The 15,408-nt window shown below is 47.9% G+C and overlaps 6 protein-coding genes across 6 annotated transcripts; 1 reads left to right on the top strand and 5 right to left on the bottom strand.

Moving 5' to 3' along the window:
* Positions 1-352: 352 nt before the first annotated feature.
* Positions 353-2,804, bottom strand: BKA55DRAFT_693082 (fungal-specific transcription factor domain-containing protein; the record flags this gene model as incomplete). Its single annotated transcript, XM_046199862.1, has 6 exons — positions 353-1,097; positions 1,144-1,534; positions 1,582-2,124; positions 2,174-2,544; positions 2,601-2,689; positions 2,739-2,804. The coding sequence occupies 6 exons, from the start codon at positions 2,802-2,804 to the stop codon at positions 353-355; spliced, it is 2,205 nt and encodes a 734-aa protein (XP_046046349.1).
* Positions 2,805-3,319: 515 nt separating this feature from the next.
* Positions 3,320-4,602, top strand: BKA55DRAFT_575851 (Alpha/Beta hydrolase protein). Its single transcript, XM_046193427.1, has 2 exons — positions 3,320-4,326; positions 4,380-4,602. Exons 1-2 carry the CDS (start codon positions 3,431-3,433, stop codon positions 4,537-4,539), a joined length of 1,056 nt encoding a protein of 351 aa, XP_046046348.1. The 5' UTR covers positions 3,320-3,430; the 3' UTR covers positions 4,540-4,602.
* A 185-nt stretch (positions 4,603-4,787) lies between these two features.
* BKA55DRAFT_518251 (amino acid permease/ SLC12A domain-containing protein) lies at positions 4,788-6,634 on the bottom strand (the record flags this gene model as incomplete). The annotated part of the gene is made up of 4 exons (XM_046188258.1): positions 4,788-5,856; positions 5,901-6,110; positions 6,157-6,364; positions 6,421-6,634. 4 exons carry the CDS (start codon positions 6,632-6,634, stop codon positions 4,788-4,790), a joined length of 1,701 nt encoding a protein of 566 aa, XP_046046347.1.
* A 765-nt stretch (positions 6,635-7,399) lies between these two features.
* On the bottom strand, positions 7,400-8,659 carry BKA55DRAFT_518822 (uncharacterized protein; the record flags this gene model as incomplete). The annotated part of the gene is made up of 2 exons (XM_046188296.1): positions 7,400-8,273; positions 8,325-8,659. 2 exons carry the CDS (start codon positions 8,657-8,659, stop codon positions 7,400-7,402), a joined length of 1,209 nt encoding a protein of 402 aa, XP_046046346.1.
* Positions 8,660-10,926: 2,267 nt separating this feature from the next.
* On the bottom strand, positions 10,927-12,995 carry BKA55DRAFT_620167 (amidase signature domain-containing protein; the record flags this gene model as incomplete). Its single annotated transcript, XM_046196759.1, has 6 exons — positions 10,927-11,073; positions 11,165-11,299; positions 11,348-11,422; positions 11,471-11,672; positions 11,818-12,657; positions 12,720-12,995. 6 exons carry the CDS (start codon positions 12,993-12,995, stop codon positions 10,952-10,954), a joined length of 1,650 nt encoding a protein of 549 aa, XP_046046345.1. The 3' UTR covers positions 10,927-10,951.
* Positions 12,996-13,427: 432 nt separating this feature from the next.
* BKA55DRAFT_705630 (uncharacterized protein) lies at positions 13,428-15,228 on the bottom strand. Its single transcript, XM_046200670.1, has 2 exons — positions 14,976-15,228; positions 13,428-14,927 (listed from the first exon to the last, which is right to left on the bottom strand). The coding sequence occupies exons 1-2, from the start codon at positions 15,080-15,082 to the stop codon at positions 13,457-13,459; spliced, it is 1,578 nt and encodes a 525-aa protein (XP_046046344.1). The 5' UTR covers positions 15,083-15,228; the 3' UTR covers positions 13,428-13,456.
* Positions 15,229-15,408: the final 180 nt, after the last annotated feature.

Genomic DNA, 15,408 nt, shown 5'->3' with positions numbered 1-15,408 from the left:
AACGGAGGCTAAAAATCCGCGAAAGAGCCGCTAAGACGCTAGTCTTTTGAGCCTCATTCGACATGACCTTTTATTCTTATAACTCGTGAATATTAATTGTGTATTTCCAGGTTTTCAGTCGAACGTTGTGTTGTAAACGGTCCGACTGACATGACGTATTGGGTTCGATGCAGATAACGGATCCGACAGATGGAACTGGGACGTTCTGGGAGTCAATTGCACATTTTGGGAAGTTACTGAGGTCAAGTGAACTAGATCTTCAACTGCGATGGTAACGTTCCATCTGGCCACGATCGTTATTTTGCGCTCTGATTACGACTTTGTCTCGGCGGTGGGTGAGAAATTAGCTGATCTAGTAAGTACTGGAATCAAACCCGAACAAGTTGTCAAAGACCATCATATCCTGACCCATGAGTGCCTCATTGCCCGCACCGTAATCATTGAAGTCAGGTTGAGGCACCCCGTGCAAAAGCGGTACAAAGTCGCTCTCTGTCAAAGCAGGAGCCTCGAATACAAAGCTCTGTATTACCTGGTCGATATCAAAGTCGGAAAGCTCCATATCGGAGAAGTCGACCGCCGTGTCAGGCGTTAGCTGCTGCATCATTGACATGCCAGGGACTTGGTAGGTGATGTCAGGGACGACCTCAGCTACTTCAGGCATGCCAACCTCCCCCAGGTGACCATCTTGGCAGCTTGTTGGTTCTATCGCCACAAACTCCCCAACGTTTACTCCCAAACGGTTCATAATACCCAGAAGAATCTTCATCGTCCGTTTCGGGGCGTGACACCACGTCTGCTGTTCAGACAAAATCTCCAGGCAGTTTTTGAGACATACATGCGCCTGAGAGCCCTGGCCTTTCTGCGCAGCCATACGCACGTGAATCGTTGCACTAACGTATGTGGCATACGAGATAAAGTAGGGCGCTGTCCTGAAGCAAAAGTGTTGTTTGTAGAGTTGTAGGATCTGATGAATCTCTATTGCTGCTGTCACACAGTTAAAGAAGGCCTCGGGTGCGATTGTTGTAGAGACAGATGTTAAATGTCCTTCGGAAAGAAATGGGCGGTAGATCAGAATGATCAGTGAGTTACATAATGCCCTGCTGTAGTCAGTACGTGAACAACAAAGCCAAATAGCAAACTTACATCAGCGAAAGATTATGTGGAAGAATGTTAGAAGAGGCAGCATCGTTGAGATCAACTCTCAAATGATCCGGCAATCCATCCTTCCAAGATTGAAGATCGTGTTGTAGTGATTGCGCAATCTGCCATAATTCATCGGCACTCTTTGCGTCGTTCTTTTCTGCATAAAGAGCACAAAGAATCCTGTCCATGATGAGACTGAGCTTGCACAATTGCTCAAACGTAGAGACACTATATGTCGGACAGTCCAACTGAGCTGGTTGAGCAGAATATGTCCGAGTGTGAAAATCCTCCAGTTCGTCATATTCGTCAAGAAATACGATTGGTACGCGATTATCATGCTCTCGTAATCGAGTAGGTCGACCTTGGTAGATGGACTGGACTTTATCCGAGACTAGAAATATTAGATATCGTACTTATTCTGCAGCTGTGAAGACTTACTGAAGGTTGCCCAGAAGACACGACGCTCAATCTCCGTATCTTCAGCAGATGCTTTCTTCGAAGATCTCCGAGCTGGGCCATCGATGTGCAGTCCAAGATCGATTATCATACTGATCGCAATACCCAAATAATGCCACGAAAGACTCCTCTCATTGCACCAAGAAAACAGAGCATCTGCAACTACCAATAGTGCCTGTATGGTAGTTATCTCACTCTTGAACAAGACCTGCGAGCCGCAAGCATGCAGAGCCTGTTCAAACTTGTTACGATACGGACGTCCGATGGAGTTTAGTTTGCCAGTATTTCGAAGGGCAGCTGCATCAACTGTATTCATCGAACCAGCAAAGAGCATCGCTCTGAGGAGGAGATCGGAGTAGTAAGGACCACTGCATGCCATATCGCGCATGAAGGTTGGTCGATAGACGATAGAACCCATGTAATGCTGGCGGTTCCAAAATTTGGAGAGAATATCCATGCCGACTTTTGGGTCGACGTCACCAAACTTAAGCTTTCCCGCCCTCATGTTAACCTTTTCAAGTTGACCTGATCTGATTGAGCGTTTGATTTTCAGGGCAATGTGGTATGCACCTACGTTGCCTAGTTGTCTCTGCCAGAAGTTGATTCTTCTTGGCAATATCGTCGGAGCTGACTGTACCACGAGTCGAGTCTTCGGCTGTTCCTACATCGATTGCACCACTGGAAGGGCCGTGGAAAGCAGCACCCTCGGGTTGCCCGGTCGTTAAATGGCAAGAAAGAGAGACAGGTTCAGCCTTTGCTTGATGAGCCTGACCATTGATGCCGTCTTGCGTAGGCACAAGTTCAATGGGAGTTGGTCTATCAGCTAAGTGAATTTCTCCTTGCTGGGTATCAGAGTGGACGCTCTGCTCCGGACTCCTTAAACACAGCTGTTCGCGTAAACGGGCATTTTCCTCCTCCAGTTTATGTATGCGCGCATTAGACGGTCTGAACGCCCAAATCAAATTAGCCATCAGCCCTCCACGATCGCACAACAGTCTTACCTGGCTTGAGCTGTTCTTTGAGAATACGTACACTCAATAGCCCGACCCTGGCAGTTTTCACACTTTGGCTTCGCGTTATCGCAGCCTAACTGGAAGAAATCAGCGGAGATGACAAAACACTTAGTGAAAGTATGGTACCTTTCGCCTTCTGCAGAAGTCACATGCGGCAGATGCACGCTGGGATCGACGTTGCGACGTTTTCATACGGGCGGCGGATATTGACGGGCCGTGGTGTTGAAGGAAGATGATGGTCCGCTCACAAGGGAGGCGAAGGTGAAATAGTTTGGAGATGACATAAGCGGACAGACACTTCCCGCCACTCCACCATTTTGCTTAGAAATTGAGGCATAATCCCTCTTGATGATTGTACAGACATATTCAAATACTCATTTGCATTCTTTGTCATTGTCACTTCAAAAATTGCTTTTACACGGTGACGACTCTTCAAGACGTTCTCACTGTAGCCCAAACTCTAGAAATCATGAGTAAGCCATTGCTTGAAAGTGTTTACGTTACATACTACGGCGTTCTTTGTCTAAAAGAACTCCAAATGCTTCTAGTGCTTTATTCTATCAAGTTAAATTGGAAATAAAAGCCATAAAGCTGATATCTTGTATGGTTTATGAGATTCCTTTATCGCTGAAACACAAAACCATTAATGCCTTTCTAATGCTATAGGTTAGTTGATTCTCCACTTAGCCGGTGCTCGGCATATCATGGGAACTAGTGCGAATATCCTCGGCTAAAACAGTCAACTGGCCATGGCTGACTGAGATTTAAATGTGACCAACCCGTGGACGGTGTCTGTCTAAGACAGTTGATGAACTGACATGGCAGACTTTTCGTGCTACGATTGGGTAAGCCCAGAGTGGCTTGCCCTCGAAGCATCCTTACTCCCGGCACCAGTGCCAGAATTGCCAATCCCGGAGATGAAGAGGTTGGCAAACCAAGAACGAGAAGCCATCGCAAGAAAGTCAATGATAAAACTCGCGCCTCAATTACAGATGCAGAATCATAAGATTCCCTCCCGCGATGGGAGTACTATACTAGCACGGAGTTATCGACCAGTCAACGCACCAGAAGAAACCTTACTCCCGCTGTACATTCACTTCCAGGGCGGCGGTTTCATGGTCGGCACACTGGACGCTGAGGATGCGATATGTGCACGTATAGCTATAGGGTCAAATGTGGCGGTGTTGAATGTAGATTACAGACATACGCCTGAATTTACGTATCCGACGCAGTGGAATGATGCTGAAGATGCTTTTGATTGGGCTCACGATAACATGGATATGATGTTCTGGGACCCGAAAAGAGTCATTATTGGTGGAACATCAGCTGGTGCTTGGATCGCTGCGTCTTTCACATTGCAAAAACATCTCAATCGAGCAACAGAGCGAAGACCTCCCATCGCAGGCCAGGTTCTCATGATACCCTGTCTCGCACACCTCGATTGCTACGAACCGCAGCTGAAAAGGATGAAGCACCAATCTATCTCATCTTACAAGACAAACGTGTCAGCGCCGATGCTATCCGTCGAAGAACTTCGCTGGTTCACAAGTCTGCTGAACATCGAGAACCCAAATGTCAATGATCTGAAGATCAACCCGGGTAATGCAACGCCAGAACAAGTTGAAGGCATGCCTCCTACTGTACTTGGTGTAGTAGGCCTGGATCCTCTTAGAGACGAAGCACTTCTCTATGCTAAGATGCTGACAGAAGCTGGGTGAGTAGCTGATATTGTGGTTTGTATGTTGGACGGTGACTGACATGATACAGTGTTCCAACAGACGTCAATTTGTTCTTGGGGCTGCCGCACGGGTTTAGATCGCACGAGGAGAAGATATCGGCATCTGATCGATGGGATCAAGTAATAGAGGATGGTGTTGGTTGGATTTTATCTGGACCTTCGTCTAGCGAGTTTTATATCAAGACATAAATTAGAGAAGACATCTAAGACTATACAGAATCATTTAAACCTTTTTAAATTGACAACTTGGAGTAGTGAAAAACAATAATTGCTATCTTTCTTGGGTTGCTTGATCTGCTTCGGACAGATCTTGATGAGGTTGATGTATAGACTGAACATAGATATATAGCAATCATTATTCAACTCTATTCTTGTGCCTCTATGTAGGAATACACAATCTATCAGTCGCTATTCAAACGCCATTCAATGCAAGCACATTAACAGAGAAACCGATAGACCTTTTTCCACTTGGGCCAGCCATGTCGTTCTTCCCGCTCTTGCTCCGCCATAACGTGCACACGAAAATACCTCCGCCCAGTCACAACATCCATATCAGGTAGCCGTACAATCTGCGTACGATACCAAAGTTTGTGACATACATAAAACAACAAGATGATGGGTATTGCAAGAACTTTTAAGAAGAAGTTCTGTGTGAGTCCCGATGCGGTCCTATCAATACCGGGCTCTTCAACAGGTGAGACGGCAATCCAAATCTGAGAGATCAAGATAAGGATGTACCCCACAAAGGCAAACCACGCTCCTGCGACACCAACATGCGACTTGAAGGGCAGTTGTTCTAGAGTATGCGCATTGTAATACCAAGCCTTTCGAAAGCGGATATAACACAAACAGATACTCCCCCACGTAAATAAAGTGCTCAATGCACTGATGGAGAGAAGCCAATTGAAGATAGAGTCGTGAAAACTAACGTCCGCAAGAAACGCGAGTAGACCGATGCAAGATGCGAACAGGATTGCCATGAGCGGACGCCCTTGTCGATCCACGTACGCAAAGATTTGCGGCGCATGCGATTGTTCAGCCAAAGCAGCTAAAGTTCTCGACGATCCAAAAACAGCTGAATTCCCAACACTTATCACCGCCACCAAGATAATTGCGTTCATTATACTCGGAAGCAAAGAAGTCCCTGCCTTCTCTATCGCAATTACAAACGGACTCGCCGTAGCGTCCGCGACGTTATCACCCCCGACGAGTCGTTTATCATCAGAAGGGACTAATAGCCCAACCAGCAGGAGCGCAACGATGTAAAATATCGTGATACGCCAGAAAACCTGCTTGATCGCCGTCGGTAAAGATTTTCGTGGATTAGCTGTCTCGGCGGCGGCGAGACCGATGAGCTCTGTGCCCGTGAAGGAGAATGCAGATGTAACGAGGACACTGCAAAAGCCCTTGAAGCCGTTGTTGAAGGGCCCTGGGTTACGCCAGTACATGCCGCCGATGTAACCGCTCTCGGGCTCCCCGCCGACATTTATGACGATGGCGAGTAATCTGGACCGTCAGTATTGGGATCAACGGGAGGGGAATTGACGTACATGAAGCCAACGATGGCGGTGATCTTGATGAGAGAAAAGATAAACTCAGCCTCGCCATATGTCTTGACGCCAAAAAGGTTGATAACAACAATAGCGAAGAGAAATATAGCGACGAATATGGATTTCGTCAGATCCGGATTCCAGTATCCTATCGTGAACGCCCCAGCGATGATTTCCAAGGGTAAAATGAACAGCCATTGTAAACAGTAACTGCAACAGTCAGTAAAAGCAAATCAGAGATTTTCAGTCAGCTTACTTCCAACCCATAGCAAACCCCCAAGACGGATCCAAGAACCTCGTCGAAAACGCCGAAAACGAGCCCGCGATCGGAAACATGACGCATAGCTCCCCAAGACACTGCATCGTACAATACTGCATCGCCCCGAGTAGTAAATACGAGATCAACAAACTCGCTGGTCCGCCTCTGTAGAGCGATGCACCCGATGCGACGAACAATCCAGTTCCTACCCCAAAAACATCAGCGCTAGCCGAGATTTGCCGAGATGCAAGGTAAGCTTACCAATCGCACCGCCAAAGGCAATCATTTGAAGATGTCGACCTTTTAATTCTCGCGCAAGTGCTGTATTCGCTGTTTTCGCATTGGCGGCGCGTAAGTCGTAGAATCGCTCTGGTGCGTCGGTGGGATGGTAGCCTGGAAGGGGATCTGCGCGTCGGAAGCTATGGAGCCATGATGTCCGTGGTTTGTGAGCGCGTATACTCCATGACGAGCCCATTTCTATATTGAGATTCTGCATTGTTTGGGCATCGCGGTGATCTTTCATTGTTGGTTGCGGGGGAATGGAAGAATGAAAATGACAACTGGGGAGGGAATTGGGGTAGCGAATGACGTTACAACGGGGGTTGGATGCCGATCATTTGCAACCATGAAGAAAAATCTTCAGGATGGTTGTTCTGGAAGGTTTCTAGAAGGACTTTGGGATATGCGCGGTTTACTTCGGGTGCAGATTGTCGGGACGGGGAACCAATGATGGGCTACGAGTATGCCAAAAGAGGACTAAGGGACGCCAAAATGCCTCTGGTTGTGAAGATCGGGAGAATTTATGCGGCACAGTGAGAAAAGAGTTGAAAGAAGATGAATGCGATTGAGGAGAGACACTGCGGAGGTGGAGGGAGAGCAACGTTTCACTTGCGACAGGCGAGCGAGATTCCACTTGATTCGTGCACTGTTGGTGGGTTCTGCTTATTGCCTCACTCTGTAACTCTCGTCAATTCTCATGCCATTCTATACCTGGAAGGTGATTCAGTGAACATGTCAAGTCGTCCCCCATCTTGTTCTGCCCATGGGGAAGAGAATCTGGCCATATCCACACTGGGTCTGGGGATGGTCCTGGTCCCAGAAGCCATCGTGGTGGGCTATTACGTACAATAAACGACATCTTACATGAGAGGATCATGTAATCATAACGAACCATCCATCAATGGCATCAACAAAGTAAATCGTAATTATTGTCATGTCCTAATATACAGAATTATCACATTCAATTATCCCTCGCCGGCTGCGCTCTCTGAACCTGTCTCGATCCTCCAGCAATAACAGCCGTCGGCGGTTGCTGATACCCAAACTCATCACGATCCATCGACCCGGTCAATTGATCCCTAGTAATAAGCGAGTCGTGACTCTGCGTCGGACTAACAGGTCTTTCGCCCGACTTTCGCAAATCATCATCTTTAGAGATCGAATCGCTTGTATCATGCGACTTTGCCCAGATCCCCTCTGTCGTACGAACATGATCCTCCTCCTCCCACTGACTGTGTGCCGTGCGGGTGAGTTTCGTAGGCTGCGATTGAGAGCGCGAGTTGGAGTAGCCGGAGTAGCTGTTTGACTCTTTGAACTTCTTGCGCTTGACGCCGCTGTCGCGAAGGAATGAACCTAGCGCGACGATGTTGCCGACTGCTGTGGCGGCGAGGATCTCAATTGATGCCCACATTGTACGAACGACTTGACTCCCGTTTGCTTCAATGATGCGGGGGATACGATATAACGTAATACCGACAGTCAACAAACCGAAACTGAAGAGCATGATGAGAAGAACCTTGCGCTTGGTGGCAATTTGTGTAGAGAGGATGATGGGGATGGGAAAGGCGATGAGGACAAGATCGGTGAAGGCGTTGCAAGCTCCCATTGTGAGCATCTGCACGAAACCCTGGCGGCATTTGGGCCCAGGATCGGGTGTAACCTGCCAGTAGTGAGGGAACGGTTGACATTCTGCGAGGTCGCTTATAACAACGGCGAGGAATGTAACGGCGAGGGTTGCGCGCATAGCGTGGATCATTATACGATGTGACCTGCGTCGTGTAGCGCCAGCAAGACGTTCAAAGAACTCGAGGGTTGTAAGTTTAAGAATCCAAAGACTAAAACATCATTAGCATCATCCCTGTCATCAATCGGCGATCTGAACTTACATGGAAGCGTAGAATACTCGACTCGCAAGGACCATCTTACTCCCAACGATCCTCTTATCAATATCCTCCGCGCTCAACTTCAGTCCATCCAAGTTGACATTATTCGTTCCATTCTTGAGCACAAAATGAACACAAACAGCCCGTAGTACCATCGGTATAAGCGCTCCAGCAGCGATCTTATCCTCCTTGAGTAACTTCTCGACTCGTACGTATCGACCCGACATTCGCGTCAGGATAATCGCCACACAAAAAACCGTGATCCACCATGATACAAGCAGCGTCGGTTTATCCTCGTAAAACTGGCGCGCATCGGGGGCGTCCGAATATAGCGGCATATCGGCGGGCTATGGCCCTTAGAGCCTGTAACGTATAATAAACCAGATGAAAAGTTTGACAATTAAGGCATTTGAACGAAAAGCAAAAGCAAAAACGAGGGGAGTGTGGGACATTAATGAACAGTGGCTTCAACATGGAACAAGGGGTCAAAATGCCCCTGGCCAACTTTATCAGGGCCTAGACACTTCGAGGTCAGACTTCAGCGGCGCAGTTGGCTGCAGCACGATACGTTGAAGTGATGGCGCACGTCAATGGAGTTTGACGCCAGGGGCATGCAGCCACTAAAAGCCTCCATCAACGGTGAGGAGTTGACCAAAAGCATAATTGGCTCGATCTCGAACCAATAGCAACTGCTAAAAGGAGCACATATGAAACTGTTACCGATAGCGCGGACAAATGCATCATATCATCTACTGCGAGACCAGGACCGAGCGCAACAGTTTACAAGCATTTGCAGTTTGTTCTTCAATTCTTGGCGACGTGCAGCGATTGCGAAATCGGCAGTCCTGCTGGAATGCGGTTTGGCGTTATGGGCCGAGCACACGGGGACTTTCCCCTTGTAGAAATCGCTAAAGATTGTGGCGGCAGGGGCTCAACAGCAAAAGGAGACAGAAGAATGGTCTGATAAGCTGCAAATAACTGATTGCGTCTTCAATCTGAGTCAGCCAGTATGCGCTATAATTTCCCCTGATAAGGATGAATTATTCCGGGCCAATTATTCGGTGCTGTTGGTTCTCTGACACGTGGGAATTGAACGCCCTAATCACAAGCTCAAGATCCAGTCCCGTCGGCATCAATCAGCCACTTCTCCTTCATCTTCAACATCGCGGCAATCTCTCGCTTCAAAAATCTGGGGAAATAAGGCTCAATGACATTGTCAACCGTTCAAAAGTCTGGGGAAAACGTGGTGGTCGTAGGGCCAGCCATAGAAAACTCTTGTCGTTACATAAAGGAGACGTAACAGTTTGACCTCGCTGGAAATTAGCCCCCTGCAGAGATGCGGTGGAGCAATTTTGTGGATGTGACCCCCTCAAACTTTCTCGGCCATTTATCTCGGATCATTCGGTTCTGCACTTCGCTGGTAATTACCTAGACCACAATACCACCGAAACTATCTTTTATTAATTCTCGAACCGTTCCATTCTCGAAGACTTTGGCTTTGTTCTTTTTTGACTACTTATTTTTAAGTGCATCGATAGCGTCGGGCTAGAAGAAGTGGTGTCATATGCCCCAAGCCACGATTTAACGACAGGGTAATATTCACATTTCGTCCTTCACCGACCCATTATCACCAGATTTATACATTCAACTCATCCGGATATATTTATCCCTTCTTGACCTTTTCAATGAAACCCTCAGTCGTCAAATTACCAACCGGCTGGGAATTCTTTGACAGTCCCCGGCTTGGCACTACCCGAAATAGAGAGGGGTCTAACGCTCAGAGCGGTTGATCCTCCGTGCACGCTATCGCTTGTTAGTGAAACAGAAAACGGCAGCTGGGCTTCATCAAGGTTCAGCTGTCAGTTAGCTGCGTCAACTATCCACATTTAGAGTACTACTCGTGTTAGCTTGTTAATTCCGCGGTTCTAGGTTTTGTGATATCGGCTTTTGGAACAGAATTGGTGATGCTGCGTTGCCACCGGCAAGAGGCTTCCGTGATAAGGGGTTGTTTTTAATTGTGCGGAATTGAATGACTGTTGCCGTTGCATAAACTGGCTGATACAGCTCCCGCGATTGCATTTCCTTGTTCAGAATTCCCCTTAACGATAAGCCAATAGTTATTTTGCTTCAACTATTCATCTGATTACCGATTAACAGCCAAAAGAGTATACCATGCCACTAAGTCAAGTAGCAACAGCGGTAGGTGCCACGTACTGGTCCGTTGCCCCTGGGATTGAGAGTTGGAGAACAGGCAAGATCCTACATGTCTCCAGAGCTATGGTCGTATGTGAATACCGCTCCATCGGTTCGGGCCCGTCAAGCCACGTGGTTTGGCACCCTGGACATATCCGTGACGCGGAACCAGACGTCAAGCAACGGGTACGTTGCCAAGGAGCTATAACTTCAGCTGCCATGCAAGCACCTTGCAATACGACCCTAAATCCCATGAACTTGACCTTGAATCCTTGTTACCATTATCAACAATTATCTAAAAGAGGTTGGCTTCTTGGCAGGCTTCTACAAAAACGGTATACAGCTCGAGTATTCATCGGCAGATGAAACCAGTTCTTGCATTGATCACTATTTATTTCCAGAGCCGTATATCCGTTTATTTCCGCTTGCGGTCAAGGTTACGCCGTCTTGATTGCGTTCTCCACGACTGCATGGACTATCCGAGCTATGGCTAAGCATTTCTCCTCATCGAACTTTCTCCCTACGATCTGGACGCCTACTGGAGCCTCATCATACAAATCTGCGTTGTCTGTTATAGTCAGCGGCCCTTCTCGTCTCATACACTTGAACCATAGCACAGAGCGCGGTGCAGTTCCAAGAGCACGACTTACAAGCTTGCCAATTCTTCCTGTCCATCTCACCCAACGGGTCATACCCCGCATCAAAAACATCGATCGTCTTATCCGCCCTAATCGTCGGAATAACAACAGCGGTATAGTTCGTCAAGTTCATCGCATCCGTATACGCTACACCATCTTAGCACCAAACGTGAAACAGCGCCTCATACTACTAACCTCCATGATAGAACTTCCCGGGTATCACAGCTGCATGAGGCGCTACAGGCATGAGAACAGCGTCTACCATTTCGCCTGTATTTTATCAGCATTAGCGTTAGATACGGGGGTTGAAGGAAGTACCATCTGATTCGGCAGTGGAGTTCCAGTAATCGGAATACTGCCGCTCAAACTCAAGACCTTGGAGGGTAAGGTTTTGGTACTTGAGTAGTTTCGTAGGGGTTTTGAGCTTTAGGCCTTCTTGTAAGTCTGGGATTAGAGGTTCGCCGGATCGATTAAGGTGCTGGTGGATGTCGTGCGCACCGTCTGCGCTGAGAAATCCTCCCTGTAGCATTTTGTCAGTGTATTCGCAGGTTGAAGGGGTGAATGACTTGCGTGAATGTTTGTGGCTGTTTCATGCGATGGTGGTTTCCAGTCAATGACCTGTTGTTCGTCAGCTATAAGACTTGGCCTCAACTGTTGGTGCGTACCTGATGCCCAGCTTTCTTCAACGCCTCAACGACTATCTTCAATCCACGAAGAACGGGCGGATGTAATCCAACCATCCCATCACACCAAAGTACCCCCATCTTCAGCGGCCTCTCACCAGCCTTCGCATTCCCTCTCTCGTCCGCTCCCTTCCGATACGAATCCATAACCTCTTCTCGAAAAGGAATCGGTATAACAGCCGGATCTTTCAACCAAGGCTCCATCCCAAGAACAGCTTTAAACACCACCTCCAGCGCTTCAATCGACGTCCCGATGAATCCAATTGTCGATCGATACGTATCCTGTCCAGGATTCGTATTCGCAACATCCCGATAACTCAATCGATTCGACGTCGGCTTTATCGAAAAGATACCGCAGAACCCAGCTGGTATTCTCAGCGATCCACCGATATCTGTGCCAACACCAATTGAGCTGCCGCCTAATGCCAGAAGAGCAGCTTCGCCTCCGGAAGAACCGCCGCATGATAAGTTCTGATTAATAGGGTTTAGGGTCTGGCCGATGATGTTGTTCTTCGTCTCGCCGAAGAGAAGCGTTTGAGGGAGACTTGTTTTGCAGTAGAGAACGGCGCCGAGGCATAATAACTCGGTGACGATTTGACTTTCGACCTGGTGAGTTTTATCAGGGTCAATGCCCAGATTACCACCTATCCATCCAACGTAGCCCATTGTTGTATCAACGCCTTTCACGTGGAATTGGTCTTTGAGACTGACAGGTAGACCATGAAGTGACCCGAGCGTCGTCCCATGTTCGGCGTAGTAATCGTCTAGATACTGGGCGCGTTCCTGGGCTTGATGGAAGAAGATCTCGTGAAGACAATTATTCTGATTCATAATCTCAGCTGTGTAATCTTGAGATTTTTTGGGAGTTTTGTACCAAGACTCACAATTTGATGAGCAACCGCTGCTCGTTGACAAAATGCCCTCACGACCTTTGTCGCCGTGGATTCCTGATTAGAAATAGCATTTAAAATCTGCACAGTCTTCAGAGACGTGATAGAAATTGTTTCTCTGTCAAGGAACTCCTCGATGAAACATCCCGTGATGTCTCGCTGGCGGTTCGCTTGTTTCAGGTCCTCCGAAGATAATATCCATTCTAGAGGAATCTTGTCCAGAGTCGCAGCGCGCTTAGCTGCCGCTCGAGCCTCCCACGTTTCCTTCATTCTTGACAAAAGATATCATAAAGAAATGCAAAATGATTGTCAGAGACTGGAGGAAACCAGATTCTGGGGACATTGATAGAGGTTACGCAAGGTCGTGTAGTCGATGAAAAAGGCATGAGAATGAATGACGACGACATCTGGAGTTGTAAGACAGACATGTGATGAAAATAGCTTAGCACACGACATTTCAAGAACAGATCGCCTCACTAAAAATACAATGTCTTTTTTTTATCGTTTTCCTGCTACCTCAACAAATCACAGTCGATTGTTATGGCAAGATTGCCGGTATATCGAGGGTTGTACTCCACAAACCTTGAACAACTCCATCTTTGATCTCGCGACCTGCCGGTTCTTCAAAAACAATCAACACCCAAAGCCAACCTCAGCCGTGACAAATACAGAACAAATCAAACATATACCATCAGAATGAGGCCCATTCTCGAGAGCCTCCATTGCCAAGCTCACACCCTCATCCAATTCATCTCATTTTGTGCCCCTCTCCGGCACTTCCCATAGCGACGATAGCGCTCCTTCATCTCACGGCACTCATCATTCTCAGATATAGTCATCTTGACTGCCCTAAAATTGACATCGGCAGAAAGAGCAAGCATTCTTGCTGAAAAGTACTCTTCATCTGTCCAGAGGTCCGTAAATAATGGGCCGACCATGTACATCGCACCAAGGGCAGTTTCCGCCTCCTTCACATAGTGCAGATAGTCAGCCACCATCTGCTTGATGTCCTCGCCCTTCCAACCCCAGTACGGCTGTCTGTGCAGATCGTCTGCCAAACTTAGCAGCACGACTGATTCCGGGATTACGTAGCGCAGTGGTGAAACGTGCGCCCCCTTGGACGGGCCAGTGATGAAGATCCATGGAACAAGAAGTATGCGAAGATTAGAGAAGGCGTGCAGTTTGAGGGGGGGACCTTGGATAGCCAAAGGCCAGAGCGTATCTCGCTTCAAGACCCCAGGGTCGTCAACAGCGAGGAGCTCCAGCCTTTCGAGTTTGAGTCGGTGACCTTCCAGAGAATCTCGCAGCGTGCTCATATCCAGTGTCAGGGTTCGATTAGAGAGATCGCTTGCCTTTGAATGCCAGGCGTAGGTATATTTCAAGCCTGTGAGATTGGGCGCAAGGGAAAGAATTTGCTCAAGCTCCGCTTCATCAATCCTCTTTAGATCCAGACATCTAAGATTGTTCATCTTCGTGCTGGCCACTACCGGTCGTGAATCTTCGGGGAAGCTGCCTGAAATGAAAAGCTTCTCAAGCATATGAAGATGAAAGAAACTCTGGAAGACGTTGGTGAGCTTAAGGCGTCTATGGTAATAGGTCGCGGCGTAGTTGTTGACAGTAACATGGCGGAGATGCTCGAACTTGTGGAAGCTGCTGTTTCTTGAAGTAATACGGCGCTCAGGGTCGAATAGCAATCGGAGGTAGTAAATCTCAACAGAGAAGTCCTCGCCGAGATAAATACTTCTGACTTTGGGCGTAAGAGCCACCAGCAGGGCGACAATAGAATCAACCTGACCCCCCAGGAAACAATTGGCCCAGCCAATTGCGTCGTTGAGACGCGAACCATGGATCACCTTGAGTGCCTTTATCATGTCTGTTCGTTTGAGGCATGTGATAGGCGTGATGGGGATTTCATCAACCTTTCTTGCGGGAAAGTCATAGCCATCAAAACGCAGATGCTGAACCGCCTGGGCCAGGTCAGGCCGGTCGAGAAGAGTTCGTACGACGAGGATCAGTGGGGTAGGGTCGCCGGTAGTACCGCCGGTAGGACAACTGACATCGACTTCCCTGTGAAGAACCGGCTGGACGATATTGGCGAGATGCTTGTTGACAAGCGACAAGGCCACCAGGTCTTCCTTTGATAGAAAGTCCAAGATGTTGAGTTGAACTTCGACGGGGCAAGCAAGAAGCCGTGAAGGCTTTCTGAACCAAGGTCAGATCAACAACATGAACAGATGCAGCGTAACGTACCCAAGAACTTTCGCTTTTCGCTTCTTAGGTATGGAGAGAGGAGGGAGGACACCCAAGAAACGGCGCGGCATGGTGGATTCACCGTTGGCGTTGAAGAATCGATACATGATGGACACAAAAAAGAAGGAGATGTTGATCAAAACAGGCGACGTTGCTTTTGTTGTGAAGACAAGAGTAAAAACAAGTAGAGGCGACGTCGTAAGTTTGTGTTGAGTTGGGTTGGGTTGGTGACTTGAAGTTGTTTACCTGCATCACGTGCAATCAAAGTGAATCAGAACAATATCTGCAGTGCCAAACAGCTGCCAGCCAAGCAAAGGACTTATTCACTCCACGTATAGCTATTACTTAATGGCGAGAAATCTTTTATGTGCCAGCAAACCTGATGCTGGATCACGAAAGGCAGCGCCAGCCAAAAGTCATTTGGCCCTTCCAA

This window comes from Fusarium redolens (genome assembly GCF_020744475.1).
Source record: "Fusarium redolens strain MPI-CAGE-AT-0023 chromosome Unknown BKA55scaffold_13, whole genome shotgun sequence".
NCBI classification, from domain to species: Eukaryota; Fungi; Ascomycota; class Sordariomycetes; order Hypocreales; family Nectriaceae; genus Fusarium; species Fusarium redolens.
The sequence above is the reverse complement of the archived record's forward strand: the minus strand, read 5'-3'. Positions and strand labels throughout refer to the sequence as shown.

Bases quoted from the DNA above. Each gene is read 5' to 3' on its own strand.
- BKA55DRAFT_575851 (XM_046193427.1), top strand. From the start codon at position 3,431: ATGGCAGACTTTTCGTGCTACGATTGGGTAAGCCCAGAGTGGCTTGCC. The intron at 4,327-4,379 runs GTGAGTAGCTGA...GACATGATACAG, and splicing joins AAGATGCTGACAGAAGCTGG to TGTTCCAACAGACGTCAATT.
- BKA55DRAFT_705630 (XM_046200670.1), bottom strand. From the start codon at position 15,082: ATGTATCGATTCTTCAACGCCAACGGTGAATCCACCATGCCGCGCCGT. The intron at 14,928-14,975 runs GTACGTTACGCT...ACCTTGGTTCAG, and splicing joins CGAAAAGCGAAAGTTCTTGG to AAAGCCTTCACGGCTTCTTG.